At 43.9% G+C, this 17,135-nt stretch overlaps 1 protein-coding gene across 1 annotated transcript; it reads left to right on the top strand.

Moving 5' to 3' along the window:
* Window positions 1–11,603: 11,603 nt before the first annotated feature.
* LOC311604267 (putative sperm motility kinase W) lies at window positions 11,604–14,822 on the top strand (the record flags this gene model as incomplete). Its single annotated transcript, XM_084793955.1, has 2 exons — window positions 11,604–11,695; window positions 13,262–14,822. Exon 2 carries the CDS (start codon window positions 13,311–13,313, stop codon window positions 14,820–14,822), a length of 1,512 nt encoding a protein of 503 aa, XP_084650081.1. The 5' UTR covers window positions 11,604–11,695; window positions 13,262–13,310.
* Between the last annotated feature and the right edge of the window lie 2,313 nt (window positions 14,823–17,135).

Genomic DNA, 17,135 nt, shown 5'->3' with positions numbered 1-17,135 from the left:
CAGCCTATGGCTAAAGTTAATTCCATTGTTAGGAACCTGCTCAACTTGGAACAAAAGGGAAAGAGTGAACCAGAGCAAGAGGTTTATCTACCACCATCCAGTGGTCCTGTGTTTGGGAACAAGCCAACACTGAGTGGCCTTGGGTTGTTGCTAAGGAGGCTTAGCTAACAGGCCAAGACCCCATGGGTCTACCTGTCTGTCCATTCAGTTTACATGGCAAGTTCTTCACTCACTGACTGACTTCTTTATATCCCATGCCCACTATGTTCTTATCCCACCCAAGAAAAGTTAACTTTCTTCTTTATAGTATCCCTGGTGATCTCTTATATTAGCATTAACTGGGAAAGTAAACATGTTACTGCAATGCAGCATGCCTGCATGTGTACACACATGTAACTGTGTGTGTTCAGGAGTTTGTATGTATGCCTGCTTACAACTATGCTGAGGACACACTGTTCCAATGAAAAGGAACAGCAAGGATTGGAGGGACAATGGCAGGACCCCCTGAGACAGAAAAAGCTGGTCACCGAGCAAAGTGACTTGGCAGGAAAGAGGCAGCATCACTTTGATGTCTCTCAGATTAGGTAGGAGCCCAGGCTGGGAGGAGTGTTAGTGACAAGTGGGTTCCCTGTGCCTTTGTTTCTGTCCTTTTGGGATTTCTGGCTACTTGCGAGGCTCTTGGAAACAGCCAGGGAAGGAACTCCTCAGAACATTGTGCTGGACCAGCAATCAAGAACCTATGTCCTGGAAACAATGTTTGACCCCTAGTGTCTGGGATCGTGTACCCCTTGCTCAATTCTCAGCGCTCTGGTATGATCTGAGTACCTTGTGCTTAGGTCTCACCACAAATGCACCTAGTCCCAAACCTAGCAAGGAAGCATCACTTGAGGAAGACAGTGAGTCTCCTATCCTTATATTTTCTTTCAGGAACATCACCTCTAGAGGTCAGTCCCTATCCTTGGGCATATTTGCACGCAGCACACTCCTGCTGATTACAGGCTCTCTACAGTGTGCTTTGCTTTCTCTGGTTATAAGCAGGCTTAGGGGTGGACAGGTTGAACCCAGGCAGGTGTCTGCACTGTAGGAATAATCAAAGCTTTCATTGCAGTGCTGTGCAGGCTCCCTAGAAGGCCATGTATAGTTTAACAGGTTGATCATATCTTTTCTTGAACTGTGATTCAGACATTGCTGCAATTTTTTTTTCAAATAATGCACCTGGAGAAATGTACTGTTTACTTTTTATAATCCATCTCAGTGTGTCATTTTCAGCTCAGCTTCCAGCAGTTTTTAAAAACTAAGCAAAATATCTAGGCCCAGGTGCTCTCTGACCCTTCTCCTTTGGGGATGCAGGAGATGACCTCACCTCAAAGGCCATGCAGGATTGTCAGTAGAGCTGGTGTAGGCTCAAACGCTGACATGGCAGGCTCTCACCAGGCCTGTGTTCCTTCCTTCCCTAGGTCTCAAATACTCCAGTGTGAGCTGGTACAGGCCACAGCCCACGGCAAGAGTTCCCTGCAGACAGAGCAGCTGCAGCAGGAGCACTGAGTGTGCCTGGCAAGTGAGCCACCATCTCATCCCATCCTTGGCAGCTACGGCAAGCCTGGGTGGGTGTTCTTCCTTGACTTCCATGATCTATGTGGAAATAGACCCTGATTTTGTCTACCCTGTGGCCCAGCAATGGCACTTCTGGGTCTGAATGCCTTTCCTTCTCAAACACCATCCTTGCGAGAACTGAGGAGGACCAAGAAAGCCACGGACAACTTGAATACAACAGTCTCTATTCGAGGATCCCAGCCTCTTCAGAACTGTGAGTTCGCCAATGAGACAAATTCCAACCATCTCCCATGTGGTGCAGCCCTAATTCTGTCAAGGTGTCTGTTGGCTCAATATTACCGAGAAAGGAAAGCACCGATAATAACCTCGAGATACAGAAAACCCACGAAAAGGATTATTCGGAACCCTGATACTCAACAGCGCATGGTCCCAGTGAAGGGCACAACAACATGGAGGATGTGTTGGTGAGGAAGAGTCACACTACCAGGGGCTTTGGCAAGCTGACTGAGTCCTCATCCCTCCATATGTGGTGGGAAATGTGTCATGGAAGACTGTGTTGGTGCCACACTGTTATCCACACAGACCACTCCAAAGAATCATATTCTTTCTCCAGTACAGTGTTGAAGCTACTCCATGCCACACACGTGTGATACTGCATGAAAGCTCTACAGAGGTGACAGCTGTCCCTTACTCTTTGTGTTGTTCATTTGTTCTCCCATAAGGAAAGCAATTAGCTGTTCTTCAGTTTCACAGCCTGGACTGGAGTGACTGGTCCTGACAATGGATTTATAGAGGACTTCTGAGTTATCTTTGACATTTTGGGGGGCAGACAGATGCTCCCCATAGATTTTTCTGGGTCTGAAATAAACATTCATAGGCCTATGTTAGCGGAAAGAATCACCTAGTGGCCAACACACTACCCTACTGTAGCCTTTACTTTCTTTCACAGAAGAAAGTCTGTGTATCAAAGGCTGTTTGTATTATGCCAACAGTGGGTGATAATTTATCAAGAAGCATCTTTTGAGGTGACAAATAGTGCTCTAGGAACTACAACACAATGGTAAGCCCATGGCCAGCAGGAACTAACAGTCATTTTGCTGGGAAACATCAGATATGTGATACTGAAGAGCTATGTGACATGTTACCAGATGAGTGAAACCAGCTAAAAAGCATATGTGTAGGAGATGCCACTCCAAAGTTAGTCAGAGGCAGTGTGGTGATTTATATCCAGCACAGAGAGATTGACTCCCATCCTGTAGATCTGATCAGATGTAACTGAATATGAAGGAAAGCTATATGGGAATTACTTGTGGATCATGTACAACTAGGTATTAATAGCAATCATTGCCTTCAGGCATCACAAGCCTGAACTTGCAACTAGTGTATTTCCTGTGGCTGATGAGATTCAGGAACAGCCCTTAGATGGCCAAAATAGCAAGAGCAAAGAATAATTTTGCCTTTTCAGAACAGTCAACACATACTGAGTTTTTAGAAAAAAAAATAACTGAGGACACCACAAATTATCCACCATGTTGCCCGGAATCCTAGTGGAGAGCATAATGAGGATATTATGTGATTAATATGCATCCCAGAGGTGTCAGCAAATGATATAAATCGGGGTGGTTAGGCATGCTAAAGACGCGTGTAAAGGAGCAGAGGTCATGCTAACTTTGCAGATGTACGTTCCTAACACATAGAGCGTGAGTTTCCATGTACTCATCTAGACTCTCACACACATCATATAAATCTGTGACTTACTCTCCACTGTGTGTGTTATGCAGGGTTCACCCAGGACATGAAATTTATCCTTCACAAGTAAGTTAAAGCCAATGTCACAGAGAGAGTGCAGGGTTCCTATTCCTCTCTTGATAAATCATCGTTGAATGGTGGATGCTTACATCTGAAATTCTACGAAGAAGAAGCTGATGACCAAAAAAAGTGTGTCCCACTGTAAATATGTCTTTTCAGAGCTGTCTATTGGCTCAATTTTGACCCTGTGTCCCTACAGTTGCTCACTACTCAAAGGTTGTGGGATTGGACAAGGTCACTATTGGACACAACTGTGTAGGGGCAGTAAGAGCAATTCTACAAGCTGAGAACCTCAGAAACATCGCTATCAGTAGCTTAATGTAAAAAGCAGAGACTTATGAACAGATAAAGTGTTAAGTGCATAAAGACTGAGCAGCCAGTTCAGAGCAGAGAAAGACACACAATGTCCAGACCAGCACTGCTATGTGCAATGTGCAGGATGTGTCAGTAAAATGAAAACAGCTTTGGGCTTCTAGCAAAAAAGCATCAGAGCTAAAAAAAAAATTTTTTTTATACTGAAAATTCATTGATACACATGAAGAACTTGAACTTTGAAAGATTTATCTCCTTAGGAGTGCAAAGAATTGAGCTGAGTAAATGCTGTTGCTGAGGTGGACAAGGGAAGTGGTTTTTCACACAGAGACTGGATTCCCTCAGCTGAATATGCACCTGGGAGGGCTTCAGAGAAGCGCTGGGACACATCAAGAGTTGCTGGGCATCAGGAAGAGTATGAGAGTGTGAATTAGTGCTGGTTCTGATGGCTCATCAGGAATACTTTAATGGAGATCAGTCAAGAGAATTTGAAAGGCTTTGAGGTAAAATCTGTAACATGTCTCATCCTTACCCTTGGGAAAGCTTGACCGACAAAGCCCACAAAAAGGCATGGCTGCACTCATCTTGAAAAAGTTATTGCAATCCGCAGCTGCTTTCAAGGCCAGCCATAGGCTGTAGGTCTCTGCTGCTCAATCTGCAGCAAGATAATGATGTTTAGCTTAATTTTTTTTTTGCTTGGTTTTCTGGTTTAAGTTTTGGGGTTTTTGTTTTATTTGTTTTTGTTTGAGGTTTTGTTGTCTGTTATTTCTTTCACTGTTATTGATTTGCTATTTTGATAAGCCTATACACTGTATATAATGACTGCCCATTTTAAGCCACGACTGAGTAAAACAAATGTATTTTTATGAATAAAAAGTAATCTTCAGCTCTTAACTCATAAGACTCTTCTTTAGTCGGGTGTGGTGTCACAGCTCTGTAAGCCAGAACTCACACAGTGATGATATCTGAAAGTTGCTGGGAGCTTTGGCTAAAGAGTGAGTTTTTAGCCAGCCAGGACTATACAAGGGGATTGGGTTTTCGATGTGGATACATGGACAAGTCTGTGAATACCTACTTCATGATGGAGAATGTATCCACACAGTATTCTTGTGGTTATATATTTAGCTACCAGTAACATATGGCACTCTGTGAATGATCATGTGTACCAAATTATTGCGAAACACAATAGTATTGCTCTAATGTTCCTCCAGAAATTAAAACATACATACTAAGGGCATACAAAGGAAACCAGGAAGCACAGATTTATCTGCCTCTAATTCCCTTGAAATACATCATTAGTGAGAACTGCACAGCAGAGACAGTGAATTCCAAGATGTGTTGGGACAGGCTTATTAGTTTGTTTGTTCATTTTTGTTGCTTTTTATGGACTTTTGTGATGTTTGCCTTGACTATGTTTTTGGCACCTTTTTGGATTTTAGGTTTGTTTTGTTTTGATTTGATTTATTTCTTTCACATCTATGGGTGTTTTGCCTGCTGAATTGCTGTGCGCCACATGCATGCAGTCCTGCCAGAAACCAGAAGAGGGCACTGGATTCCATCTGCAACTGAAGCTGTTGCCCTGTGGGTCCTCTGAGAAACAAATGCTCTAAATAGATGAGCCCCCCCTACCAGCCCCTGCACTTGATTTTGGTCCTCCCATCCTCGTGTGCTGTATTACTTGGACTGGATCACACCCAGCCAAAGAGAGAACTTTCTCCGGACCTGTAGAAACATATACACATATACACGAGATAAGCATGCTAATTTTCTTAGACTGCCAGGCATCCATGCAGGGCATTCATGGATTTAGTAATATGCCTCAGGGTCTCTTTCTGTCAGGGTTGGAGCAGATCTACCACATCTCATCCTGGAAGATAGTGCCCATTAGGCCCATCTGATCAAATGCACAATTGAGAGGACCTTCCTGGGGGTGGAGGTGTGGTAAGGACTCCCATTTGATGCTCCAGCTAAGCAGAATTGGGAAGAAGCATCAGACTAGCCACCGTGGGTGGAGCCTGCAGCAGAGGCCTCACTTCCCTGGTGGGAAGCATGTCTGTGCAAGGATGGGAGGGATGGACGGTTCAGGCTGCTGAATCACTACAGCAGACCTCAGAGTATATTCAGAAGTGTTTCTTCCAGATGAGCGATTTATTCTCATGAAGATTTCTAGAGTGGATCTGATTTCTGAGACTTCTGAGCACGAGTCATAGGGATAATGTCTGAAGGATGCAATGCTGTGGGTTCCCAAACTCTTGCTGTCAAACCAAGGGGGGAAAATCAACTCTTTATAAATGTCTGGCAGATATACACACTGAACATCCATATAAATATAGAGCTTATTCAATTCCATGTCTGAGAGGCTCAGTTGGTGAGATGGCTCAGAGGATAAAGGTGCTTGTTGTCAATTCTACAAACGTGAGTTCCTTCCAGGGACCCACATGGTTGAGGGAGAGAACAATCATCCGCAATCCTCCTCTGATTTTCATGTAGTTGGGGGTTCCAGGTCTCGGCCTATAAAAGCTAAGGCATCTGGTTTCCTATTCCTTGCCTGTGATAGATTCTCTCCATCTGATGCACACACACACACACACACACACACACACACACACACACACACATATGAGAGGAGAGAGAGGGGGTGGTTTAGAATGACTTAGCGGCTGTGGTACAGCTAATTCAACAATGTCTGTTTATGAATGCAAAGTCCAAGAATCCAGCAGTTTCTCAGTCAGGAGGATGGATGTCTCAGCTGGTCTTCAGTGTATCCTGGAATCCCAAGTCAGTAGTCTCTAATTGTAGTGTGGGAATACACTTGCTAAAAAGACAAGAGCGTGCAGGCAAAGAGCCGAAGCTTCTCTCTTTCATGTCCTTATACGGGCTTTCAGCAGAAATCACGGTCCTGATTATACCTGGATCAGAGACCTGGATTAAGGGTGTGTCTTCCTACCTCAAAGATTCAGGTTAGAGGTAGATCGTCTCACTTTCAATTAAGCTGATGTCCTTCACAAGGTGCCCTTTATTTGGGGGTTATAGTTAGGTCCGCATGTAGTCATGTTGACAACCAAGAAGAACCATCACAAGCCTTTTCCTTGTCAACTTGGCACACAATTATGTCTTCTTATGTTTTTATTAATTTCCAAATGAAGAAATATCTGGGTTATTATAATGTGTAATCATAATATAACCATCCCATGTATAATGATAAATATAATATACATTTATCCAGATCATAATTATACCTAAAATGATAAAATTAGCCCTCATAAAACCTCAAACACACTGTAAATTTAGGATAAGTGACAATGTCCCTTGAGGAACATTCTTTTAGTGTCTATAACTTGAAATGAATATGATAACCATTGATATTATCTTAGTTGGTATTATGTCTCATGATAAAGAAATTGAGGAAGAAAACACCTGTCTGTACAAATGCATTCTTAACAAAAGATGACAGAAACATTCGTGTCAATTATAATTGGCTTTTCTGCAACTGATCATGTGGCCTGTGGTGAAATTTAACCTTCCTCCACTACCCTTTCTGCATTTCCTTCAAACATTACACAAGCACATCAGCAGGTCTTGGTTCTTTTCCTGGAGGAATGACCGCACCTTCATTCCTGATGAGTCTGTGTCCTTTGTCATCCTGCCTGGATGAAGGTGTTGTAGTTTCCCACTGACTGTAACAAGCCCACATTTTCTCCATCTTGTCTCACCTGAAGCCATCTTTGGTTTTCACTCTCTGCCTTGAAAAATCTCTTGGGAAGGCACCCAGAATGCTGGCTATCTAATGCGTTTTTGTTCCAGTACAGGCCCTATCCTGAACCGTCCTGGAGCCTGTTTTGAGAAGCTCATGACTATCAATCCTCTTACCCTCTTGCCCAATGATGAGCCTCAGAGACTTATCCATGACTGTCTTGAGGTAACAACATGTACCAGGGGATCTATCTAGACCTAATAGTTGGGCCTCCTGAAAGACTGTGCTCTACAGAAATGAGAGAAGCTTCATTGAAGACGGCACCAGAGGCTACCGTAGTTACTATAACTGAAATGATTTTGTTCCAAATCTTACAGCCAGGTACCTTGTCACAGAGAACAGAACTAATCACTCTGATATCGACTGTCAGATGGGGAAAGGAAAGTTTATCACCAAGCATACAGACAATCACTATGTCTTTGATACTGCACATGTCCATGGTGTGACCTATAGGGGAAGAGGGTTCCTTACTGCCATGGCAAGGATATTTTTAAAAAGAGAAGGTCTTGGCTCTCCTATAGTCCATTTGGCTTCCCCTGTGAGTTGCTATTCTCTATTTCTATGGACATTAAAAAGATGAGTCCTTCACCCAAGAGGTAACTGGGCCACTGACCTGGTCACCAAAGTGGCACTACCACCAGTGGGGCCTATTCATGCTCTGGTGATATACCGTGACCTAGTCCTACCTCAGACTACATGGCACAACCAAACAGAAAGAGAGGATGTAAAAAGACGGAATGGAGATCTAAAACTGACAGGTTGTTTTAGGACACCAGAGGGAAAGATCATTCTCTGAGAAACAGCTGGTAGGATTCTGGTAACTAACCTTCATCCGGCTACTGGACTGGAGTTAACAAAACTTTCTGACCAACTTATGCTATTCCTAGACTGGACAGTCTAGAACAAGGTATCTAAGATAGATCAGTACTTATACTCAAGTAAACACAAAACAGAGAACTTTTACGCAGAAAGAGGTCCATGTGAGGGGCCAGCACTCTGGTGAAGTATGGGAAACAGATTTCACCAAAATCTGCCAGTGAAAACAATTTACTCCTTTTTTATAGATATGTTTTCCAGGTGGGGGGAGCCGCTCTTAATACACCTCTAAACTTATCAAATATTGGCTTAAAAGCTCCTCCAATAACTGTCCCTGTATTTGCCCACTCTCGAGCAATGGGGTTAGACAAAAGCCCAGCTTTCATAGTCAAAACCCCTCAATTAATAGCCAAAGCTTTATGCATAAATTGGAAACTTCGTTTTGCATATAGACCCTCAGAGTTCTGGGAAGGTAGAAATAATAAACAGGAAATTAAATGAAATACTAACAAAATTCTCATTAGAGTCCAGTCTTACCTTGAGCCTACTGTACCCTATAATATGTTTGGAAGATGTCCTCATAGCTTCCCAGGCTCAGAGATCAGAAGCTGGCCTAACTCTCCAGCCATTTCTTTCTTCTCATAAAGGCCCTCCAGTTCCCCATACTTATTGGACTATATGAGAGACCAAGTGTACCTCTGAGTCCACCACCAGTTTCTCCTTATTTAAGAGATTTGATGAATCTGGTGACCATGTTCAACCCCTACATGGCTTCTCTATAGAGCCATGTGCCTAGGATAGACTAGGGGGTGGGATCTGGGCATCTCCTGAGCACCTGTGTGCCTGTAGACATTGCTGGATTTTGTTCTGGCTTCTAAAACCTGAGGCTTCAGTGTTCTGAAGCCAAGTGGCATCCTGTGACGCTGTGAATAAGCCTGAGGAGGCTGTCACTTGGGTCCCTTGAAGCACGTACTAAGGGAGCTAGAGGAAGGCAGCACCGTCTTCTCTACAGAGCTATAGGACAGCTGATATCCACAGCCCAAGCTTTAAGAAGCAACCAGGGCAAGTCTCACCTGTCAGGTCACTTCCTGAACATCCTTCAGTGTGCCAGTGTTGGCCTGTGATGAAGTCATGTGTCCTTGTGTGCTTGTGTGTGTTTCTGTGTGTGTTTGTGCATGAGTGTGCACACACATGCACCTGGGCACCCTCCATAATCCTGCCGAGTACAAATGACATCTTGTAGAAATAGCTTCTACACCACATGTGCCACATGAATCAAGTCACACCATTGTCTTCCTGGCACTTTCTTTTCCTGGCCCCAGGTAGCCTATTGCTGTGGTGCTTATTATCTGTTTTAGGACCATTCATTGGTGAAACACAATGAAGCATGGAAAACACAGATGAAAGTAGAAGGGGAAGATGGAAACAAAGAGCAGGAAATAGAGAGAATATTCCACACTGAATTGTCAAGGGTCTACTACAGAGCACTAATAATAAAGTGCAGGGACATACATTATTTGTTTGTTTTTTATTATTATTATTATTTTATTATTATTATTATTATAAATATATAATATATTTTCTACTTATGGTCACAATTTCACTATGTAGCTCTGGCTGGTCTTAAACTGACAAAGGCATCCTGGGACTAAAGGCAAGTGCCACCATGCCCTGAGAGAAGCAAGACAGGTGACAGGCCCACAGAAAAGGCACACTCACACATGGCCTACCTGCATGTCTCTCACCCTGGTAGTGATTGAAAATGCGGTCACTTCAGCTCCTGTGCTCTATTCTCTTCACACACATTGGTCAAGCACAGCCTACAGGTGGTCACCTCATAGTGGAGGAAATCCTGGGGACAAAATCAGAGGAGCTTGAGCAGCTTATTCTTAGTCAGAAAACAGTTTGATCATGGAATGAGTAACCTGCAAGTCAGGTACTTTGGGCCCTGCGGTGATGCTGGGTCACCTGCAGGTTCACGGTAAACTCTGTAGCTCTTCGCATGCATTCTTTCTGTTCTTGGTACTGCAGATGGAGCTGGAACATGTGTCCTGGAAGTTCATTCTAAAAGGTTCTTTACTTTGTTGTGTCAAATGGAAAACTGTAAGTGAGGTAAGGAGGCTCAGAGTCCTGGTCAAGGCAGGTTAGTAGGGAGCAGGCTCAGGCCATCTGTTCCCAGAGCTGATGCCAGGACCACAGCAAGCTAACCCAGGCCAAGCTCATCCCAGCAGTCAAAGGCCACTGGACGAGCCCTCCTTGGTCTCTCTGGGGAATGAACACAAAGGAAGTATATGGGCTTTATACCTGCCTCTCTTTAGTCTCTAAACAGCAGCAAGCATGAGCTGCCTCTTCTCTGTGTAAGCAGAAGACCTGGTTCCTCGCGAGTGTAGGAATTTGTGCAAACTTATCCACTTCTCCAGAATGAGCCACATCTTTCCTCACCCAGGTGGACTGTCTCTCGTTCATCATCTTTTAAACTCTTTCTTGCTCTGTGCTAAAAGAGATGCAGAAAGATCAGCCCAACATCACAGGCACTTTACAAATTAGAGATGAGAATCGCTGATGCCACCTGTTTTGGCATCACAGGTAATATAGAAGCCACTATATTGGAATGACAAGTGCTCTCATGCTGGTGACTACAAGGCAGTGTAAGCTGACATGAGACATAAAAGAAGGAGAAGTTTTACTAACTAGAGCAGGTAAACGCACATTGGCATTGTTTGGAAGGCAATGTCTTCCTGGAACAGAGCCCGGGGATTTGATTCAGGCAGATGTGTGGGTAAGTTCATAAGGATGACCACTGAAGGAAGACAACACTATTAAACATGGACAGCGAAGGCCATGGCTCCCATGCTCTTTATAGCTAAATGGGAGAGGCCTTGGGGAGAGAAGGAAAGACCGGTTGACTGTAAGGGCCATGGCAGCTGGAATGGAACTTGACACTGGCTGACTAGAGAAACCTGCTTAAGACTGCACTATGCTACTTGGAAAAGGCAGGGACATGTCAGAGGAATTCTGGGATTAGAAATGTCATGTAACCAACTGCCCAGCTGTGCTGATGTCCATGCCCTTAGTAGCTCCCATTACGCTGACTTACGTCCCCTGTAGACCTGACATTAAATAAACTCTTCCTCCTAGAAGTAGATCCTTGTCAGGTATTTGATCACAACCATGAGAAAAATTAGCAGTACCATGGTTTGGGCCAAGAATGTAACAGAAAACAAATTTAAAAATCTCTGTGTGTTTTGCTGAGCCTTGATTGGTGCATTGCGTGTGACATCACAATGAGTTCCTGCAAGGAATGCTAGACATGAGCCAATAGAAAGGCACTGCCCAAGACTGGGTTTTGTCCTTGTACTGCAGAGAGGCAGTTGGTTGGTGAGAGAGCAGTTGGACTCAGTTGTTTCCCACAGACTTGGCCTTTTCTCCAACCTGTTGGATCTGGACATTGTGAGTTTGTTTCACAGGTTTTCAGTTTAGGTTTTGACATTTGGTATTTTTTTTTATTTATATTATTGATTTGGGTTTTAATTTTTGATGCTATGTTCTTCATCATCATCATTTCAAGTGAATATCCCCTTTATCACATTTGTTTACTTGTCATTTTGGCCTTGTTCTTGTGTATTTTACAACTTCAGTGGTATGTGTTAACTGTACACCATGAGGAAGTGATCATGACTTCCCACACCTGCTTGTACTGCATTTTGATCAAATTTATGTACTGTGTTTCCTTTGCCCACCCATTGAATGTAACAGGTACTAACAATTATACAGGGTTTCATCTTCCTTCCTGTTCAGGACCTGTAGGAAACCCAATGTGACACCTGTGTTTGTAGAACTGGAATGTTTGGAGTAACACTTTCTCTAGCTCCAAGTGTTTTCCTGAAAATGGCATTTCATGCCATTCCATGTCTGAATATTAAAAGAGTTTGAAAGTGTCCCTTCCCTCAGCTTTACAGAGACCTGAAACACTTGCCAATCATGGCTGCTAGTTGATGAAAATGAACAGCCTCTTTTCCAGTTTGTTGATTTTTGACCTTGGGATTTACATTTAGTGTTTCTTTTTCTTCTTCTTCTTCTTCTTCTTCTTCTTCTTCTTCTTCTTCTTCTTCTTCTTCTTCTTCTTCTTCTTTTTCTCTCATACAATATATCCTGACTGCATCCTCCCCTCCTGCAACTCCTCCCAGTTGTCCTGGGAGGTGTCCTGGATATCAACTGTCCCTCTGTTTCCCTTCAGAAAGTAGCAGGCCTCCCAGGGATAGCGCTTGAACACAGCATAATAGACTCAGTAACATTTTATTTATAATGTTAATTGTCATTGTAGGGTTAATTTGTGATGATATTATCTCTTTCGTCATTAATTATTACACAGTTTTCATTGTGAAAACATAGTCTTTTACTTCTTTTTGGATTTTTTGTATAAAACATATTTTATTATTTATAATATTAAACATATATGGTACACAGAATTAATACTAGTATGTGTTGCTTATGTTATGTGCTATATATAATATCATTTATGATAATTATGTATATGGTAATGTGTACTAATTATATTAGAACATGTAGTTATGCTATCTTATAATTACAGTTTATTTTACAAATTATATGGCCAAATTGTAATAATCATAATACAAAATAAATATAATACATTATACAAAATATATATTCTACTTACATATATTACACAAAAGCAGTTTCATTTTACCAATTCTATGCATGCCTCTACTCCACTTTGATTATATTTAATTTGCATCAGTTCTTTCTCTTGATCATTGTATTTGAAGGGTTTACCTAGTGGTCTAGAAAACAGTGTTTCTCTTTGCATATCCACCTCACTCATTCCTTCTCTGATCTTTACTATGATTCCTCCTCTATCGGTTTGTGGTTGGGTGCTCCTAGTATTTCTATGTCACTGAAAACCATCATGCTGGTGGTTGGGATATCAGATTCAATGACAGAGAATTCATGGTTATGAACCTCCACTATTAACGCTGCATTAATTTTTATTTCTAGCAGTGTATGTCCCTGGTTTTACCCATGAGATTAAGTGTTTGAAATTGAGATGAACGCCATGACCAGATGTGTGGAAGAGGACATTCTTGAAAAAGATTACAGGATCTTGTTATCTCTTGGCTGTGGCTCATTTGGGGAGGTGAAGCTTGCCTGCCATCTTCCCACACATACACGGGTGGCTATCAAGGTCCTTGAGAAAAACATCAACAATGTGGCTGACATCGCTTCTGAGGTGGAACTCCTTCGATCTTTAGAGCACAGGAACATCGTTCGATTTTTTCACATGATCGACACACTGACAACAGCTTATGTGGTCATGGAGTATGTGGCAGGAGAAGACCTTGAGAGGTGCCTCAGGACACTTGGCTGTCTAAAGGAGGAGGAGGCCAGACCTATTTTCCAGCAGGTCGTGTCAGCAGTTCATTTTCTCCACCAAAGACGCATCGCACACCGTGATATCAAATTAGAAAACATCCTAGTGGATGCGACAGGAAATGCAAAGCTTTGTGACTTTGGAATGGCAATTAAAATCACAGAAGGGCAGATGTTGCAGGAGCTCTGTGGCTCCTTGCTCTACTGGGCCCCAGAAATCCTGGCAAGGAAAGCCTATGATGGGCTGGCAGGTGACATGTGGAGCTTGGGCATCGTTCTCTATGTCCTGGTCACAGGGAAGTTTCCATATGTAGAAACCACCCTTGCTGGTATGCACAGGCTCATTACCACCACAATGTGTCCCATTCCCTACCACTTGTCAAAGCCCTGTCACATCATCATTGCCCGGTTACTCATGGTCCCCACCTGGCACAGGATAACAATACATGAGCTTGTGGAGAGACCATGGCTGGGCCACATCCATGAACGTGTACTGCCTGACACTAAAGAGATCCTTCCCAGGGTCGTAGACACTATGTGCACCATTGGCTACACCTGTGAAGAGATTGTGTCATCCCTAACACGCAGGCGACTAAGTAATAAAGTAACAGCAACAATCAATATTCTCAAATACCAGTTGAGCTGTGGGGACAGCCAACAACAAGATGAGAAGTCGTGGTTAAAGAACAGCCCTGCAGGTGCCCTTGGCCTCCATCTCCACTTGAGCAGGAGAGCCAGTGAACCAGCCTTTTCAACCAGTATAGAACCAGGGGAGAGTCACTTTCAAGGGGAGGGTGTGGAAGGAAGGGGCACGAAAAGCAGAAGCTACATCACGATCCCCAAATACTACTCCCTGGAGATGATGACCTGTTCAGACAACCCAGTCCCAGAAGCAGGTTCTCTGAGAGCTGGCATCACTAACACTGCTACAGTGGATATTGAAGCCAACAGAAACCCCATGGACTGCCTGCCTGGTGATGTCTCTTTCCCTGAGTCATCCCTGCATGGAACACACACAGGGTTTGTGAACCTGGCCTTCTCCACGGAACTATCCACGGAGCCCGACCAGCCCGGTGCCCTGCCCCAGGTTGGGCACACAGCTTCTGGATCCAGGTCACTCAGGGGGTGGAATCAGATGAGGAAAAGAATTTCTTATGCACCAAGAACAGTATGCTGCTGCTGTTGCTGATGCTGCTGCTGCTGCTGCCTCCCCACCCCAGGGGGAGCCCTGAATCCTTGTATGAGATGCAACAAAGAAAAGATGGGATAGAGGAGTCCCATAGGAATCCCAGTTAGTTCAGCCACCCAGATTCACGCTTCCATTGTGTTTTTTAAAATGCTATTTAATATCCCATGCAAAAGACAAGTTTGGCCCTCTCACATGCCAAGAACATAGGATATTTCACACATTGTATGGCACAATTTCACTGCTTCGCCTCACTGAAATGCCTGGAGGGTTCAGTCACAAGCAGACAGCATAGCACGGGGGCACAGAGTGTGGGAAGGGAAAGAGGGTAGTTTGGTTAAGGAGGAAAAGTTTCAGAAGGGAAAAAAGGAGGACAAGAGCCATGGTAGAGCAGATCAGTTCGGTGCTGAAGAAGTCCTGTCTTTGTCCAAGCCACTAACAAATGAACTTTCATATTTTGTTTTGCTTTGAAGTGGGGACATTGAAATGGCTCAGTAGAACTCCAGCCCTGGTGAGGAGTGACTCAAAGGCAGGAAGCCAGGACAGAACCCAGGGTTCTGTTCCCGGCCAATCCAAGTCAACTGGCTCCTGCATCCCTCCTCCAGCTATTGGGTCTGATCTAACAGTTTGCAGTTTCTTCATCCCCCTGCACTATGTGCTGCATTGAAGGTGGTCATGAGGAGCATCTACATGATGACTCTCCACCTCCTCAGCTTTAGATATAGGAACAGTACCCACAGCATCTAGAACAGCTGCCTCTCCAACCAGGAATGACTTGGATGCTGACCTCAGGCTTTTCATCACCTTGGTCACTTTATGCCTCCATCTTAGTGTGTGACTGTCTTTTGGAAAGAACCACAAGAACTGTATGAGTCCTCTGCAAGGAGGGAGATGGGTGAAGGGAGATAAAGGGGGAAAACTGGCAAATGGGATGGAGAGGGTAAAAGGAAATGAGAGGTGCTTTAAAGAATAGAGTCTGTTCTTAGGAACTTCCTACCAGCAAAGTGGCATGAAAGTGTTGACATGAGTGTGTTGGCCTCAGACAGGCCAAAACTGTAACAAACTTCCCCTAAAGAACACAGTGGAAGGTAGATCAGCATGGCCAACCATGAGCAGAAGATGGCCTGCTCTGATGGGTCCTAGCATGTGTCAAGCCACACAGTAGGATGCTGCCTTGGGAGTATTGTTCTGTCCTTCTGAACAATGTGTCAGGGCCAAAGGGCAGTCCTGTTGGTCAGTACAGTCATGTCCTACTTACTACTGAGTAAGTCCTGTCTTCAAAGTCGCTGACATGGGCCGTTCATGATTCTTTCTGCTTTTATTTGGGGGAAGTGAAACAACATCATTGAACTAAGTATTGATGTCATGTGCTGCAACAAGAGGGGACCCAGGCAGAAATCTGAGGTGCTGTGTGAGCATATATCAGGGCTGCAGGTTAGAACATCCTTCCTCACGCTACCACCTTTACAGTCCTTCACCGCACTGCAGCAGCTGCACTGCTTGTTGTACCTCACTAAGCAGTCACATGTAGCATTGGCCCAGTGAAGATCTATCTCCCTTGTTTTGTCTCGTCTGCGGAAAAGGCTTCTATGGCATCTAAAACCTTAGCTCCCTGGAAACAGGACAGACTTGCACACAGATCTCAAGCTTCACTCCACTTTGATCACTTCATTACATCCAAACTACTTTCTGACTGTCGTTGGGAAGAAGGGCAGAAACTCTGAAAGACCAGTGCGGGATGAGAGATGGATGAAGATGTAAAGAATGTGGAGAAATAGGAGAAAGGATGTAGAATAATGGAAACAGGAAATGAGAGGACCTTAGTGAGAGAAAAGGAGTGTGTGCTGAGAAACTTCCTGTGAATGAATAAGGAGAAATAGAAGACTGTGTTGGACTGGGGCAGGGGTCTTGAAGAATGAAGACCAGGGAAAAAAATGTCCCCTGAAGAAAAGTGTGAGTTGTCACAACATTTCAAGCCATGAGAAGAGGCCCTGCTCTGATGGTTACTGGCTTGTGCCAAGGTAGGGAATTGGGAGTCTGCCGTATGAAACACACTCTTGTCCTGGGCTACTGGGGGAGGGTGTGGCAGCTCCATCGTTCTGGGACTCCTCTCCTGCTCCTGTCACACAGAGCCTCTGGCTGATCTGATGATATCTGTGTCTTTATCCTCACAGCCTCTTTCATCCAGGCCTCCCACGTTGCCTCCCATCTTGTGATCCCAGAATCTTGTATCATTTTTCCCATCTTGTGGAGGGATTCGTAACTTTTATTTGAACTGACATTAAACATTGTTTTGCTCCAATGTGGCAAGGTAAG

The sequence above is a fragment of the Acomys minous genome (assembly GCF_964271855.1).
Source record: "Acomys minous genome assembly, chromosome: 9".
NCBI lineage: Eukaryota > Metazoa > Chordata > Mammalia > Rodentia > Muridae > Acomys > Acomys minous.
This window is presented reverse-complemented; position numbering and strand designations above follow the sequence as displayed.